Genomic DNA, 15,113 nt, shown 5'->3' on the forward strand with positions numbered 1-15,113 from the left:
GTTTAGGTTTATTCTTTTTTGGTATACAAACAATCTTACCCAATTTTATATTTCTAGAAAACGAATTACACTTAAAGGCATGATTTATTGCTCTAACATCAAAATTGCCAATATTTTTCCAATAAATTTTGTAGAATTTTACTGTGAAACCATCACATCCAGGACTTTTATCATTTCCCATATGTTTTTACGTATATGATACTATGTTAGAAGGCCCTTCTCACCATTTTCTTTCCAGTCTGCTCTAGATATAATAACAAAGCCTTTAACTCAGTCTCTAAAATTATTAACTGTTCTTTATTATCTTCTGTTATATTACTTTGTAATTTTAAAATATCATTTAGCAATATTTCTTCTTGTTTATTTCTTTTTTCAGACTTGTAACTCGCAAAATATATAGTTTTACCATGAGCAAAGTTTCTAAAAATGATTCATCATTAATTACAAACTGTATTTCTGATCTATCCATTTCTACCACAATATCACTATCATATACAGGATTACAATGTTGTAAAATAACATCATCAATCTTTTTTGATACATTCTAAATATTCAATGTCTAATAAAAGTGAGTTAATAAATTTCCATAGTCTATTTGGAAGTTAACAATTAATTTTTGCATATTCCAATTAATAAACATTCACGTATGTACTTTACCTTGGCCTGTAAAATATCCTGTATATTAAAGCATTTATTGCTTTGAAAAATTTCTTACTTTATTATTTTATTATGTTGTTTATTTATCAGTTTTTATGATGGCTTTACACATTAACTATGATTTGCCAATTTAACTTTGTACACACGGGATGACAATTGCTGTCTACCTGGAAACAAAATCAATCCAATTTTGTGACATTTCCTTACTATTGTAATATGTTTATATATTTCATCTTCCATTTTCGTGGTTGTACATACCGTTTATTCTTAACCTATGAACAACATATTTTATATTTTTTTTAAAACTTTGATTGTCAACTTTGCGTATTAAACCAATGCTATATTTGGTAGTGTGTGACCTAGAAGATGAAAAATCCAATTTTGTGACATTCTTGACTGTTTTTTTTATGTTTAACGAATAGGTGTTAATTTTTTGGTCGTGACCAAGACAAAAAAATAAAATATTTACTACATTGTTCAAATTCAAGTGCATACGTCAACGATAGTGGAATTACATTCTGTAGTGAAATGTGTTTTTTTTTATCTCATTTATTTTTTCACATATAATCTGTATTAGCACACAGTTCTAACTTCTTATCTTAAAATTTCAATTCTATTTATTTTGTTAGGATAAATATCCATACTAAACAATTATGCTCACGCACACACATATACTATTACATTAGCACACCCAAGCGCAGGCATGAAAACACACACTGAATCTTATTCTTGCGCGTAATTATCGGCTTGTAATGTAAAGACACGGATAATTTTGTAACAATCACTTTACTGGTTCCCACTGATATTCCTTCCATTATTGTTCAAACACAACAGTGCTGAACGTCTCTTTTTACAGATTGTCATAATATTTTGCGACGCCATGACAATGTAAAATATTAATGAAAACCTGTAAAATATAATTTTGAAAAATAATACAAAGATGAACTGTTTATTATTCAGTCCCGCATATACAATATACGTATGGACCTATTATCTTACAATTGATTACATGGCAATTTTTAACTTCTTAGAGCTCACTTCCCTGTTTTTGTCGCAATACTGATATAAAATCAAGCTCATTTTTTAACATTAGGTCGCATTCTTCACGGTGCACCCTAAAGCCCGCATCCCAGGTACTTGTTTCGACCTCTAGACTTCTCTCAACGCTATCGTTCCCCGCACGACAGAACGACGCAAGACGTTCCAGAACGCGCTTGAAATAGAGCACCTCCATATGAATATCGAGTAACTCAAACCGGAACTTGCGCCAAAATTCTTCATAAAAATGGTCATACACATAATAGTCAAGCCAATTTCGATGCTTAAATTTCGCAATATCATCTGGAGTAAGGTCTTTTTTTGACCAGCCTTCCTTGCTGTGAACATTGGTTGATATAAACAATATATCCACAAGCTTCCATTTAAAATACCGTTTCAAAAGTATCAAAGATTCTTCAAAATATTCAACCAACAAAACCAATTTGAAAATGCTATTAAGCTCTGTCAACTTTGCAGCAATTGTTTCCTGATTGGTTGAAATAGATATTCCAAAGTCTCTTGCCATACTGTTTTTAGTGTATGAAAAAAATCCTTTGTCGAATTTTGGATTACGTATGAGTGCAGTTAGTTTATTTCCAGGGATTACCGATATGTATGGGAGCTGCGAGGATGGTTGAGAATAATAGTTGATAGAAGACACAAATTGTTCGAGCGGTTCTCGCACAATTGCAATGTACGTCGCATCCTTCGGTAGTACGCTTCCATAGGTCTGTATGTTAAAAATGCCATGTGTACACAGAATGTCATGGTCGCCTCGGAACCTTGGCATTTTCAGGGGAAGGTGCTGTGACACCGTTCTCGAGAAATAATTCGGATGATTTGTAAACACGAACGTTAAGTTACGCTTTAAGCCGAACCGAAAGAAAATGTTTTGCATTGTGGAACTAGCAGCTTTGTGTACCTTTAGGAAACCTATGTGCCGAACCTCTTCAAGCTGACTGGAAAGAAATATCGCAGTGCTCATGGTTATATTAACCTGCTGTGCCAACATGTAAATAGATACAATCACTGCGACAACCAGACACCTGAAACAAACACATGAGAGGGTCATTACTATGCGTGCCTTTATACACGGAATTGGTATTGTTAGTGTCGATAATATTTTAGTTCAAAACAATGTGTCAAAGAAATAATCAAATAATTTATAACACTTCTGGAATGTGTCAGTTATTTTTGAGTTATGGTTTGCGAATTGCTAGGCAGCTATTTTTGTGATTCTTAAGAAAAGTGGTCATTAGAATACGAAGAACCGCGAGTCTGAATAACGGAAGCATAAGAACAATTTTAAGAATGGTTTTGATTGTCGTCACAATTATTTTTAAAAAGGTCGGTAATATAACCTCACGTTTAAACGGAGCATGATGATATACTAAGTACAAATGAAAACAAAACTTTTGTATCGACTTTGAAATGAATGAAATTTGTTAATGTAGGTAGCAAAATTTAAGGGTCAAATATCTTGCGGTTTAATGTAAAATATAAGGATTTATATTTGCCTTTAGTTTTCATTCTTTTTCCAAAAACAAAAAAGCAGATTAGCGATATGACTCAGCTTTGACTTAAGAGGTGTTTCTGATTAAATTCGGCCGAGTGTATGTGTAGGAAAAAGGTGTAATATATTATTATTTAAAAATATTGATTAATGTTAGGACAAGTGTGAGGTTTTGGACATACGACTAGTTTAATATCGAAGTGAAAGTATGTGTGGGTTCATTGACCGTTCCAGGGCGATACCTCAACATTGATCAATAAACAAATTGTTTCTTTCGTATTGAGTTTGTCCTGCCGTCTTCTGTCATCCATTCTTCGTTTGGCTTGATAACGTGTACTGTAAATGTTTTTTTGATATATTGTAAGGACAACAGCCCCCAGTAGACTCATCCTGTAAACTGTTTAACTGGCCGTTTCGAGGCGATGATCCCATCATTTATCGGAATGCTTTTTTAATGAGTGTGTGATATGTTTGTGGTGTTTTTTTTATTTGTGTATGTGGTATTTGAACGTTTGTGTCTCTAGTTCATTGTCATTTCCGCCCTTGCCATGATTAAGTCTTGGCTTGTCTTCGAAGTTTATTTTGTACTATTAAATTGTCACAAAACAAAACAAGTGATAAAATACGTACTGAGAAAAAAAAAACACATTAAGCTTACCAAACGCATAATTTTCTCTTCATTCCTGGCATGTCGCTCACGAGATATCAGCTGTGCACTCAAGTCCTGTTATAGGATAATGTGTTCTAGCTGTAAGGATGTCTTCAGTAGGTATCTGCAATAAGACTGGAATCGGTCTCAAATCGATTGAATTCCAATATGAAATAGCTCGTCGATATTAGAATTGGTTTGAAAAAAGAAGTTTGTATTTGACATGTCACAAACATGTAAACTAGAAAATTCTAAAATTAATAATGCAAAATTGTATTGAAAGTTGCTTAAAGGATATATTGTTAACAACTCATGTTCCCTTACATCTGGTGATGTTTTAGAATATTTCAGATCTATAAATAATCCTGAATCAGTGTTGTTTTTTTTTCAACCTGATGAAGACATATTGTGTTTCAATGAATGATATTTAAAGGAGAATTAAATGTTATGTTTGAGGTTCTTAATGTACCTTTTACTATTGAGGCTATCACTAAGGCTGTATTAAATTGAATAATGGTAAATCAGGTGGCCCTGACTGTTTTTTTAATGAATTTTTCAAGTTTGGATCGAACAATGATGCATTTTGTACAGTTTTATGTAGATTGATTGTTTAACAAATTATTTGGTTATTTCTCTGAATAGTGGTCTGAAAACGTTTCAGCAAACATGACCATATCGGGCCGATGTCGGCTGAATATCGGCATATCGGCATATCGGCCAGTGTTTGCCAGTGTTTGCCGATATCGGCCAGACATCGGCCCGATATGGGCATATTGACTGAAACATTGTATTTGTAATAATACTATATGAATTAAATTTGAATGTTTAAACATTATAACATAAACAATAGCTTTTGTTTTTTTAATGGACAAAAACCATTATATAAATATGTCGATATCGGTCCGATATTGGCCCGATGTATACTCGGTATTGCTTCAAGGGAGAGCAATGCATATGTTGCAAATTTCACTAGCAGTTCATTCCCCTGGCGATAAATAAATATCTAAATTCATTATCATTAAATAATAAAACCAATATAAGTTTATATGGTTATTTTTAATAATTCTGTAATTAATAGATTCAGTTCATGTTTATTTGATTTTTATCTACGAAATGATCTAGTTTTATATTCACTGCGGTATTTGTGCCATTTCAAAAAGATGATGCAAGTCAAATCCTACTTTTGGTATTTATCAATGGTAAGTAATCTTTGAATCGTTGTTGAACGCATGAATATAAGGAATTATTATAGTACTATTCTGTTAATCTATAGTTTTATTCTCAAAAGTTATATTAATACTCTTATTTCGAGTATGTGGAAAAGGAATTCGTGTAACATATTTTCGTGACTAGTTCTCTTTGTTGTTTTATGAGTTTGATTAAAATCTACATTTAGGTATTATGTGCACACAAAAGCAAAGTATTACATTGATGATTTGGTTGGGTTTGAACGATTAATTTATCTAATTCCATTGTAGACAAATTTAAAAAGAACATTTTGTTATCAATTATGAATCATGATTGAGCCATTGCAATTTACAGTATAGTATATTGTGGAAAGATCGATCAAAGTTGCAGAACGCGGACAACTGGAATAAGGTATACGACTGGCAAATATTAGGGGCATCACCATACAAAATATATCACTTTATAACAACCTCGACGTTCAATCCGCCGTTCCATCGACAGTCACAGTATAGGTTTGCAAGTAAGTGTTACATTAACTCAATATTTATGCAAAAAGATACAGAAACAAGCTTAGTAGCAAAAAGTTTAAACATAAACCCGGTTGAATGGCATTGGGTAGACGCCACAGACATAGAACATAAAATCACAAACAAGAACATGGACGAACAGCATAAAACTCAACAAGCAGAACAGTGCATACATACTATATACAAAAAACTAGGTATATTCATCAAGGATTGTTAGGTACCGCATTTGAACGGTCAGTAAAATGTAAATTTACTGGAGGGGGGGGGGGTAAGTTTAAGTGCACATTTTGTTATTGAATGTAAATTGTATACTGGTATAAGAAAAGCTTACATTGATGAATATTATTATGCAAGACCTAATATGCTTAAATTTGACAACACAGTTATGTGTATCTGACTCAGGTAAAAATATCATTATGTTAGCAATGAAACATACTTGAACAGTATACTAGCAACATAATTGGAAAAATAAAATAATTGAAAAAAATTGTCCCATCTTCACATTATTTACTGAAAATTTGAAGATGAATCATTAGCTGTAACTAGATTCAAATGGTTTTTAAAACGTTGTTATATCGCTGTTAATCTTTATTTCTTTTTTCTAGCCCCTATGGCGGAAGGCTGACCCGGTTTATTCCTCCGTTATTAGTCTATGCAACTTGTAGACAAACGTGCTGCCACATCGTTTATAGTGTAAAACTCCTTGACCAATCGTTTTGTTTCAGCTGTATTATGATCATGCCCTTGCATAACTTCATGACGCCGCGTTATTCATTTTCACTATTTGTCGCTATTTTTCCACGTCGAAATCATGTCCGTAGCCCCCGATAGTCTCGTTAACAAGAAAACTCTGTTCCCTGACCATTTGATTGCGGTAATCCAATCTTTTTCGATAAAGCTATTTTGACGAATATATTCTGCGTGTACATGTTTGTGTCTCTACTTCATTGTCGTATAGGTCCTTGCATTGTGCCTTTAAACAGGGTTTTTTATTCATTTTTTGCCTACTGGGCATAACGACCTTAATCATTGTTATTTCTCATCCAAAATACAATTGGTATATCTTTCGTAGTGTCCTGATATAAAATGTAATTTCAAATCCGACCAGTTTATAAAGATAAATTTGACCGTCGTTCAACGTTCAACACCATTAGCTAGAAATGTGGCCTCTAAAGATAAAGCAAGTTGTCGTTTGTTATATTTGAAATTTTGAGTAACATTTTCAAAAAAAGAAAATATATGTGCCACTTTTGAAATGGCAACACATGCGATTGTAATGTATTGGTAATCAATATTAAGATAATGGACAGTAATACTTATACATGATTTGTGTCCTTGTGGTGATAAACCAGTAAATTATTTGCTTGTGTGTTTTATTAGTTTAGGTTATAACCTAATATGCTTTGCTGATTCAGAATTTAACTGACTAAGAAACTTAACGAATATAACTTTAAATAAGCATTAGAAATAAAGAAAGATAAAATAAACAACAAACCAAAAATATCTATGCTGCGGCAGTAATCTGGGCAAAATACGTTCTTAATTTCCATAATACTAACATTATATTATTTTTATACCGAGTGTAACATCCGCACACTGTCATTATAAATGCTCTTAAAATGACAAGAATATCCATGCACATAAAATATAGCATTGTACTATCACATTACGATTTCTAAACATATCAACTTACATCCGATCCGATGTTATAGGAAACATTATACTTGTCACTGCAAAAGAACAGTTACAGCAGAAATATTTTATTATATATATATATACAGTTGAACCTCGTTGGCTCAACTCACAGGGACAGGCCAGAATACCTCGATCCTCAAGCAATTCGAGCCAATGCTTACATTGAGGTTAAAATTACCGGATCTTTACATGTAGTTCGAGCCAAGCGAGTTCGAGCCAACGTGGTTCGACAGTACTACATATTGATGACAAAATTCCCCTAAAAGAGAAAAAAAATTGTGTAAACTTTTCTACCTGACACTGTTACAAATTTAACCTAACAGACAATAGCTATGATGGGCTCTAAGACGTGACGTTCGCCTACGGTATTTACGTGAAAAAGACCTTCCTTTTCTTGCCATATTTTAGGCGCCTATGAACCATAAAATAGAAACCAGAAAAAAATTGTCATTCATTGTTCATTAAATGCAATGCAGACACATTTGTAACCAAGATATACTTAGAGAGCTATGAAGGGACAAATATATTTTTTATATTGTTTGAAGGTTTAATAACAGTTATTAAGAAATACTTAAACAACATGTTAAGTTACTTTTCGTAATAATGATAGAACTCAAAACCCATCAATGTCATGTTATGGTAAGAATACTTGGCTTGAAATCAAAGAAAGTAATAGTAAAAGTAATAGTATATAGAGGTATATAAACTTCTCGTATGTCCTTATACAATGCGCATTTGATTAAAAAATGGTATTCATCCTCTACAAGGTTTTTACAAAATAAACAAAATCTTTAATCTCTAGCAATTCCAGAATGTCTGCCTGTTTCAATAGCCAGGTGGTGCGAAGAGCATCTAAAATTAGCCATACATCTTCGAAACTTGTTCACAGTAATACAGTTCACATATTTATTTACACTTAAGCACGATTTTACATGCACATACAATTTATTAAGTTTCATGCTTTCTGCACATTTATGATTCCATGTTTGAAGATGCTGATCCCTTATTCTAGTAACATACTCATTAAGAAAAACAAATTCGTTTTTAACATACTGGTCTTCCCATATATAACCAAAACCATTTTTATACAAATTCATGCGTAAAATAGTAACCCAGTTTTCATAACCTAAACTATCATACAATTTCAACATATTATAACACAACATATCTATCATAAGGAAGTTTTAAAATTTTAAACCAATATTTTAGACATCGTTTAAAAGCATGAATATGTAAAGGAAAGCGCCCTAGATCACCCAAAACCGCATCATTGAATGCTTTAAATGATACATTCAAAAACCTTTTACAAGTATAAACGTGCGCATTTTCAATAACATTTATTGGAGTCAAGCCCCAAAGTTCAGCACCATATAGCATAATCGGTGATATTTTTGTATCTGAAGGAGTGAATGGTCCGGGATTCGTTTCGACGTCCTTAGCGAGAAGCAGGATTCTAGAAAAGTAGGTATAATAACGCGCATTTGACCAAGTTGTGCCATACTGCATACAACCATTTAAATGCACTGCCATATGTGCTGGAATACACCAGTGTAATAGCAGACTTGCTTCTGGTTGAGATGAGATGTTTGCAGATATAGCGTTAATCAAGAGAACTCCACCTCCGAATATTCCAATAAAAAAAACGCCAGAAAGAAACATCACAAGATGGATATCTGTGCCAGTGGTAAAAGGGTCGTATTTAAAACTTTTGTGACGTCTGTATCCTCTGCCTGGTCCGAAGAATCCGAAATGTCAATACCCATAATGGCCCTATCCTTCTTCCGTAGAAAGTATTGCTAAATACTCGGCTTAAATGCTTAACGGTATTTCCTCGAGTTCAAAACACAATCAGTCACATACAGCACCTCTATTTAGCGTTATGCTCCATTACTTGTTATGTATATAAATCGCATGTGCAGCAAAGCATATCTTTGTCGGGTAAAACCTTTGTCAGTCTATTGTTTATGTTCAAATGTCACAATCATCATAATTATTATTATTTTTGGTATTAACTGATCATATAATTGAAGCACAGTACCTTATCAGAGTCCACATATATTTTTTATCCAGATTTGATCACATTTTAATAGTTTAATTCACGTATTTGATCGAGAGTAAAAAAACGGTGTACAACACTATTGAGAAACCTGTCAGGCTAAATGGAACACTGTTTGCAGGATGTAAGTTGGAAAAAGCTATATTGAATGGTATATAGTATTACAAAAGACATATATATAATGGCTTCAAACAATAAATAAACATAGGATTTAGTTTCAAACTAACTTTAGTTTAGATGTTTATTGTTAATGATAGATTATGTACATTCTGTTTGTCTGAAGAGAAAACCTAGAATTATATATTCTGGAATTGTGAGATTGTTCAAAACTTTTAAGTGACACTCTCTTTCAAAATCAATAAATACACGTGTATAACAAACATAACTTCTGATTGATAAACCTTTAATAACTTACTTGTATGCATTTATGGAAATCACTTATTAATTATAACAAGATTGCAGTAGTGTATTTAAAGCTGCATTCTCATAGACTTAACGTAAAAATGATTTATCTGTGAGAGTCCAGATTAAAAAGCTGAAAAAAATATTGGTGAATGCTAAAAGATTAACTGTGATGTACTATAGTCTCATAAGGTAAAACACTGTGCTTATTTCATTTAAATTAAACTCTTTATCCTTCATAAGAACCCTAGTTTTGGACATGTATTTAATCCTTTTTGGTATATTTTAACAATCATATTATTTGTAGTAAATCTTATTTTAGAGTAGTAGTGCATCTTCAATAAACAGTGTAAAAGAAATTGTATCTGCCCTATATGAATCTTTACCATTAAATTGCCGGATAGTTTTAATGCATACTTTGATAAGATTTACCTTTTGTGTTTTATCTTTATTAAGAATTGTTGGGATAAGAGTGAGGTTTGTGCACATAAACTGGTTTAAACCCCCAGTAAAACATTTAACTGACCGTTCCAAGGCGTTACCTAACAATTATTGATAAACATACCAATTATTTATATAGATATATATAGTGTGTATGCACTGTGCTGTTTGTAGAGTTTTGTGCTGTTCTATGTTTCTTGTTTGTGATTTTGTGTTATATGCCTTTGAAGTTTGCCCAGTGCCACTAAACCGGGTTTATGTTTAAACCTTTTGCTGCTGAGCTTGTTTTTGTATCTATTTTAATAAATATTGTATGAAAACTCTTGTAAAAATCAAATAAAAATAATATACTTAGTTATGAAATAAAAACAAAACTTATCTTTTTGTAAAAGGAGAAAAATAAGACCATCCTTTATTTGGTAGTTTAAAACTTGCTTGGAATATTTATTTGAAATGCATATCAAAGTTAAAGAACACTTATTTTCAATTCAATTATTATATATCTAAATAAATTGAACAAGATGCTACATCAGCATCAAATAAAACCGGTTTAATGGAACTGGGTAAAGGCAAAAATCACAAACAAGAATCATGAAAGAACAGCGCAAAACTCCACAAACAGCACATTGCATACATAATATATATTAAAAACTAGGTATGTCTATCGAGGATTGTTAGGTAACGCCTTGTAACGGTCAGTAACATGTAAATATACTGGGGATTTAAACCAGTTAATGTGCACAATATTGATGCAAAAAGCTACAGAAACAAGCTCATAGAAAAATATCCAAACAATCCTAGATAACGAAAAAAAGCAAAAGGTAAATCTTATCAAAGTATGCATTTACTTGAGAAAACTTAACAATAAAACAAATAATATTTAACTTGCAGGTAAACCCAAAGAACTGCTATCAAATGATAAAAGCCGACTTGCTCCAGATATGATACACGCTGAATCATACTGAATCCGTTCTCGCTCTACAACCGAAATATTATCCATACAATATTTGCGTATTCAAGAGTTTGGAGAATGAATGTTTTGCATCACACACTGTGGTCAGATAATAATTATCTATTATGTTTTCTTTCAATACTTTCAGCCAAACATAAATTATTTATTTATTAACCTCATAAAGTATAAAACAACGACTGTATAGGAGTGGTCTATACCGGGCCAATACATTTATTCAATGATCATACACGCAATGGTTTCATGAGGAAAAAATGACCACTGAATGTGGCATATTGTGTCCATGCACTTATACATAGTAAAATGAAAAGAAAAAGAAAAACACATTTCACATGTAACTTTTTAAATGTCCATGAAACCTCTTCTCTCAGACTTAAGAAGTATGTCATGCACACCCAACTTTCATCCGAAACGAAACAAAATCGTTTATCTGAAAAGATACAAAAGTTATTAACATATTCTTGATAAACATGGTATTTCTAATGAAACACATAAACATAAAGAACATCGAGGGTGGGCGGGAGGGCGACCAATTTTCTGATGGTTTAACTGGCCCGGTACAACCTCGAATGACGAAAACACGTGGACAAACGGCTTTTATACCAGCCGTTTGGTTATATAAACCCACTGACCATTACCATATATGGCAATAGTCGGAAATCCCCCCATATATGGTAATTATCGTAAATACGATTTATTCCGAACAGAAAATAAATATATTTATGTTTTCTTTCAATACTTTCAGCCAAACATAAATTATTTATTTATTAACCTCATAAAGTATAAAACAACGACTGTATAGGAGTGGTCTATACCGGGCCAATACATTTATCGAACGAAAAAGAACGGGAAAAACCCGATTTGTATAAACATATTTTAGTTACTCAACTTTAAAGTAACTGACTTCTTGCATTTTTCACTTTCCCTGATGTAAATATCTTTAGAAATCTCTGATCTCCATCGACCATGTTTTTTAATTAATCTATCTGGTACGCCCCTTTCAGAAGCTGTTGTCGCACCTCCCGACCTAAACGAATGCAATCCGTATTTAGAATTATCTAATCCTAAAATTGTAAGATTTTTAACAAATATTTCTCTTGCTGTTGTATATGAAATATGCTTCCCCTTTCTTAATCTATGTCTATTATCTTTCTTGGAAAAATAAACGTTTCTAAACAAAAAATCATCTGAATCTTCTGAAAGCTGAGCTGAATCCATGTACATTCGTAAACAATTCACTGGACAAATATCGTTTTAAACTAGTACCACCATAACTAACAAAATCCGTCTTATTCCGAGACAACGGTCGCCATGAACAAAATCCGTCTCATTCCGAGACAACGCTCGCCATGAGCAAAAAACCGTCTCATACCGAGACAACGCTCGACATGAGCAAAATCCGTCTCATTCCGAGACAACGATCGCCATGAGTAAAATCCGTCTCATTCCGAAACAACGATCGCCATGAGCAAAATCCGTCTCATTCCGAGACAACGATCGCCATGAGCAAAATCCGTCTCATTCCGAGACAACGATCGCCATGAGTAAAATCCGTCTCATTCCGAGACAACGCTCGACATGAGCAAAATCCGTCTCATTCCGAGACAACGCTCGACATGAGCAAAATCCGTCTCATTCCGAGACAACGCTCGACATGAGCAAAATCCGTCTCATTCCGAGACAACGGTCGCCATGAACAAAATCCGTCTCATTCCGAGACAACGGTCGCCATGAGCAAAAATCCGTCTCATACCGAGACAACGCTCGACATGAGCAAAATCCGTCTCATTCCGAGACAACGATCGCCATGAGCAAAATCCGTCTCATTCCGAGACAACGCTTGACGTAAGCAAAATCCGTCTCATTCCGAGACAACGCTCGCCATGAGCAAACCTGCCATCATAAGCATAGACTCACGTCATGAGCAAACGATTCAATTCATAGACACCTCTCATCATAGGCAAACCCTCACTTGTCATGTCAATTAATCACATTCACATTAGTCACTCCTCGTGAGCAAACGATCGCATGCATAATCATCGCTCGTCATGGGCAAATAATCGCCTTCAGAAACGTATCTCGTCATGAACCAAAACATTCGCATTAATTTCATACTAATTACTCTTGTGAGCAACACATCATCTTACAACAACGTCAAAACAACTTTATAATTAAACAAACTGAAAACTTTACTGAATGTCGCTATATATACCAAAACAAAATACGGTGCATTTAAATATGATTACAACATACATCAAGCTTAATAACGCGCACAAACAGCGAACACGTACGTTGACCTAGTATATTAACGAACGCTTATACTAAGAATACCTTAAACATTTGCAACAATTCTAATTGCCAATACCTTACTAGAAAACCTTCTAGGATTAAAAACGCATTTCTTGTTACCATTGTGTGTAAAAGTGTTTTGCTCTTTGCCAAATTCCATAATTCCACAAACGTAATCTTTCTGGACATAATTAGCATTGAACCACATAGGCCAAAAGGCCGAACTAGGCCACTTATGAACAATAAGCGTAGCAGATGCATTACAATGCAAAACATGCAAAATGGCCTTAGAAACTAGACATATGGGTGGCACCAGCCAATTATTGTCATTACCCCAATCTTGAGTAAAACAGTCTACTGCTTCCAACTCATAGTCCATAAACAAGGAATTGTATCTCTTGATTTTCCTGTTTTTGTATGTAGCAAAGCGATCTACATCATGCTCTCCCCAATTACTATCTACATAGCTAAAAAACTCGTCGGTGACTTCCCACTCATCAGTGTTGGATAGTTTGCTTATATTATCCGCAACTTCATTTAACTCTCTCGGAATCCACTGAATACGCAGATCTATCTTAAACTTCAAGCAAATGTCAAATATGCGTAAAGATTCTTGTTGTAACTCTACTTTGGTACTTACACACTGAACGATATGAACGCACGACTGGGAATCAGAAAACCATTTTACCGTTTTACCATTTAACATATTGCCATAAACATCTCATGCAAGTTTGACAGCCCTTAATTCTCTAAAAGTAGAACTTTTGACTACTTCCTCTTCCGACCATATAGAGCGAAAAACGCTGTTTCTACAATTCACTACATAAGCGCCCGCACCCGAATGGGAAGCGTCGGAATACACTAACACTTCAACTGGCGAATACGGAGCTAGAAAACTAACGTTAGATTTCTGTAAATTCAACTGCCAAAATTCCAGTTCCTTAAGAAACGGGTGTCCTTCAGGAATTTTCATACAAACATCCCAAGAACTACGGCCTTCTATCAAAATATATAAAAAACCTAGTCATTAACCTCACAATGTTGCCTAAAACTGGTTTCATAGAAATAATTTTGCCAACGCATTTTGCTAAACATCTCGCTGTGACTGAACTGTAATTTCTAAGAACGTGTTCAATGTTTGATAAACAATCTAGTACTCTCCTTTCCGGAATACTTATACAAAATGCTATACTATTCCAAAATATACCTATCCATTCAATGCTTTGAACTGGATTCCAAACTGACTTTTCGTTGTTTATGATGAAACCAGCCTTAATGAGACTATCATGTACAAATGAAGCATCTGTCAGCGTCCTTTCTAACAATTTATTTGTGCCCCATCCATCATCTAGAAACATTACAATCTTAATGCCGTTTATTCGCCAATATTTGACCATTTCTCTCAACACTTTACTAAAAATAAAAGGGGCAGTACTGCATCCAAAAGCCAACACCGTGAAACAATAATATTTCCCCTTTATAGAAAAACCTAAAAATATCTGATGAGCCGCAAAAATATCTATGTGTTGATACCCTTGACTTAAATCAAACTTAAAACTGTAGGAATCTTTTTCAAAATACTCTAAACCCGTTTTCCAATCTTCAAAAGAAAAACTTTCTTTCCACAAAAATTTATTTATTTTTCTGAGATCCAAGATCAATCGATTTTTTTTTTTGCCTTGTTTGAT

General features: G+C 33.6%; 1 protein-coding gene across 2 annotated transcripts; it reads right to left on the reverse strand.

Moving 5' to 3' along the window:
- Positions 1–1,242: 1,242 nt before the first annotated feature.
- LOC128226151 (galactosylceramide sulfotransferase-like) lies at positions 1,243–7,206 on the reverse strand. 2 transcript variants are annotated; one of them, XM_052936048.1, is made up of 3 exons: positions 7,132–7,206; positions 3,867–3,981; positions 1,243–2,741 (listed from the first exon to the last, which is right to left on the reverse strand). In XM_052936048.1, exons 2-3 carry the CDS (start codon positions 3,896–3,898, stop codon positions 1,685–1,687), a joined length of 1,089 nt encoding a protein of 362 aa, XP_052792008.1. In that variant the 5' UTR covers positions 3,899–3,981; positions 7,132–7,206; the 3' UTR covers positions 1,243–1,684. The 2 variants fall into 2 exon arrangements, with proteins under 2 accessions (XP_052792008.1, XP_052792007.1); XM_052936047.1 differs by having other exon boundaries at positions 7,068–7,202.
- Between the last annotated feature and the right edge of the window lie 7,907 nt (positions 7,207–15,113).

Source organism: Mya arenaria, chromosome 3, assembly GCF_026914265.1.
Source record: "Mya arenaria isolate MELC-2E11 chromosome 3, ASM2691426v1".
NCBI classification, from domain to species: domain Eukaryota; kingdom Metazoa; phylum Mollusca; class Bivalvia; order Myida; family Myidae; genus Mya; species Mya arenaria.

Excerpts from the sequence above, each read along its gene's own strand:
- LOC128226151 (XM_052936048.1), bottom strand. The coding sequence starts at position 3,898 with ATGCCAGGAATGAAGAGAAAATTATGCGTTTG. Across the intron at positions 2,742-3,866 it reads AAGAGAAAATTATGCGTTTG|GTGTCTGGTTGTCGCAGTGA; the intron begins GTAAGCTTAATG and ends TGTTTGTTTCAG.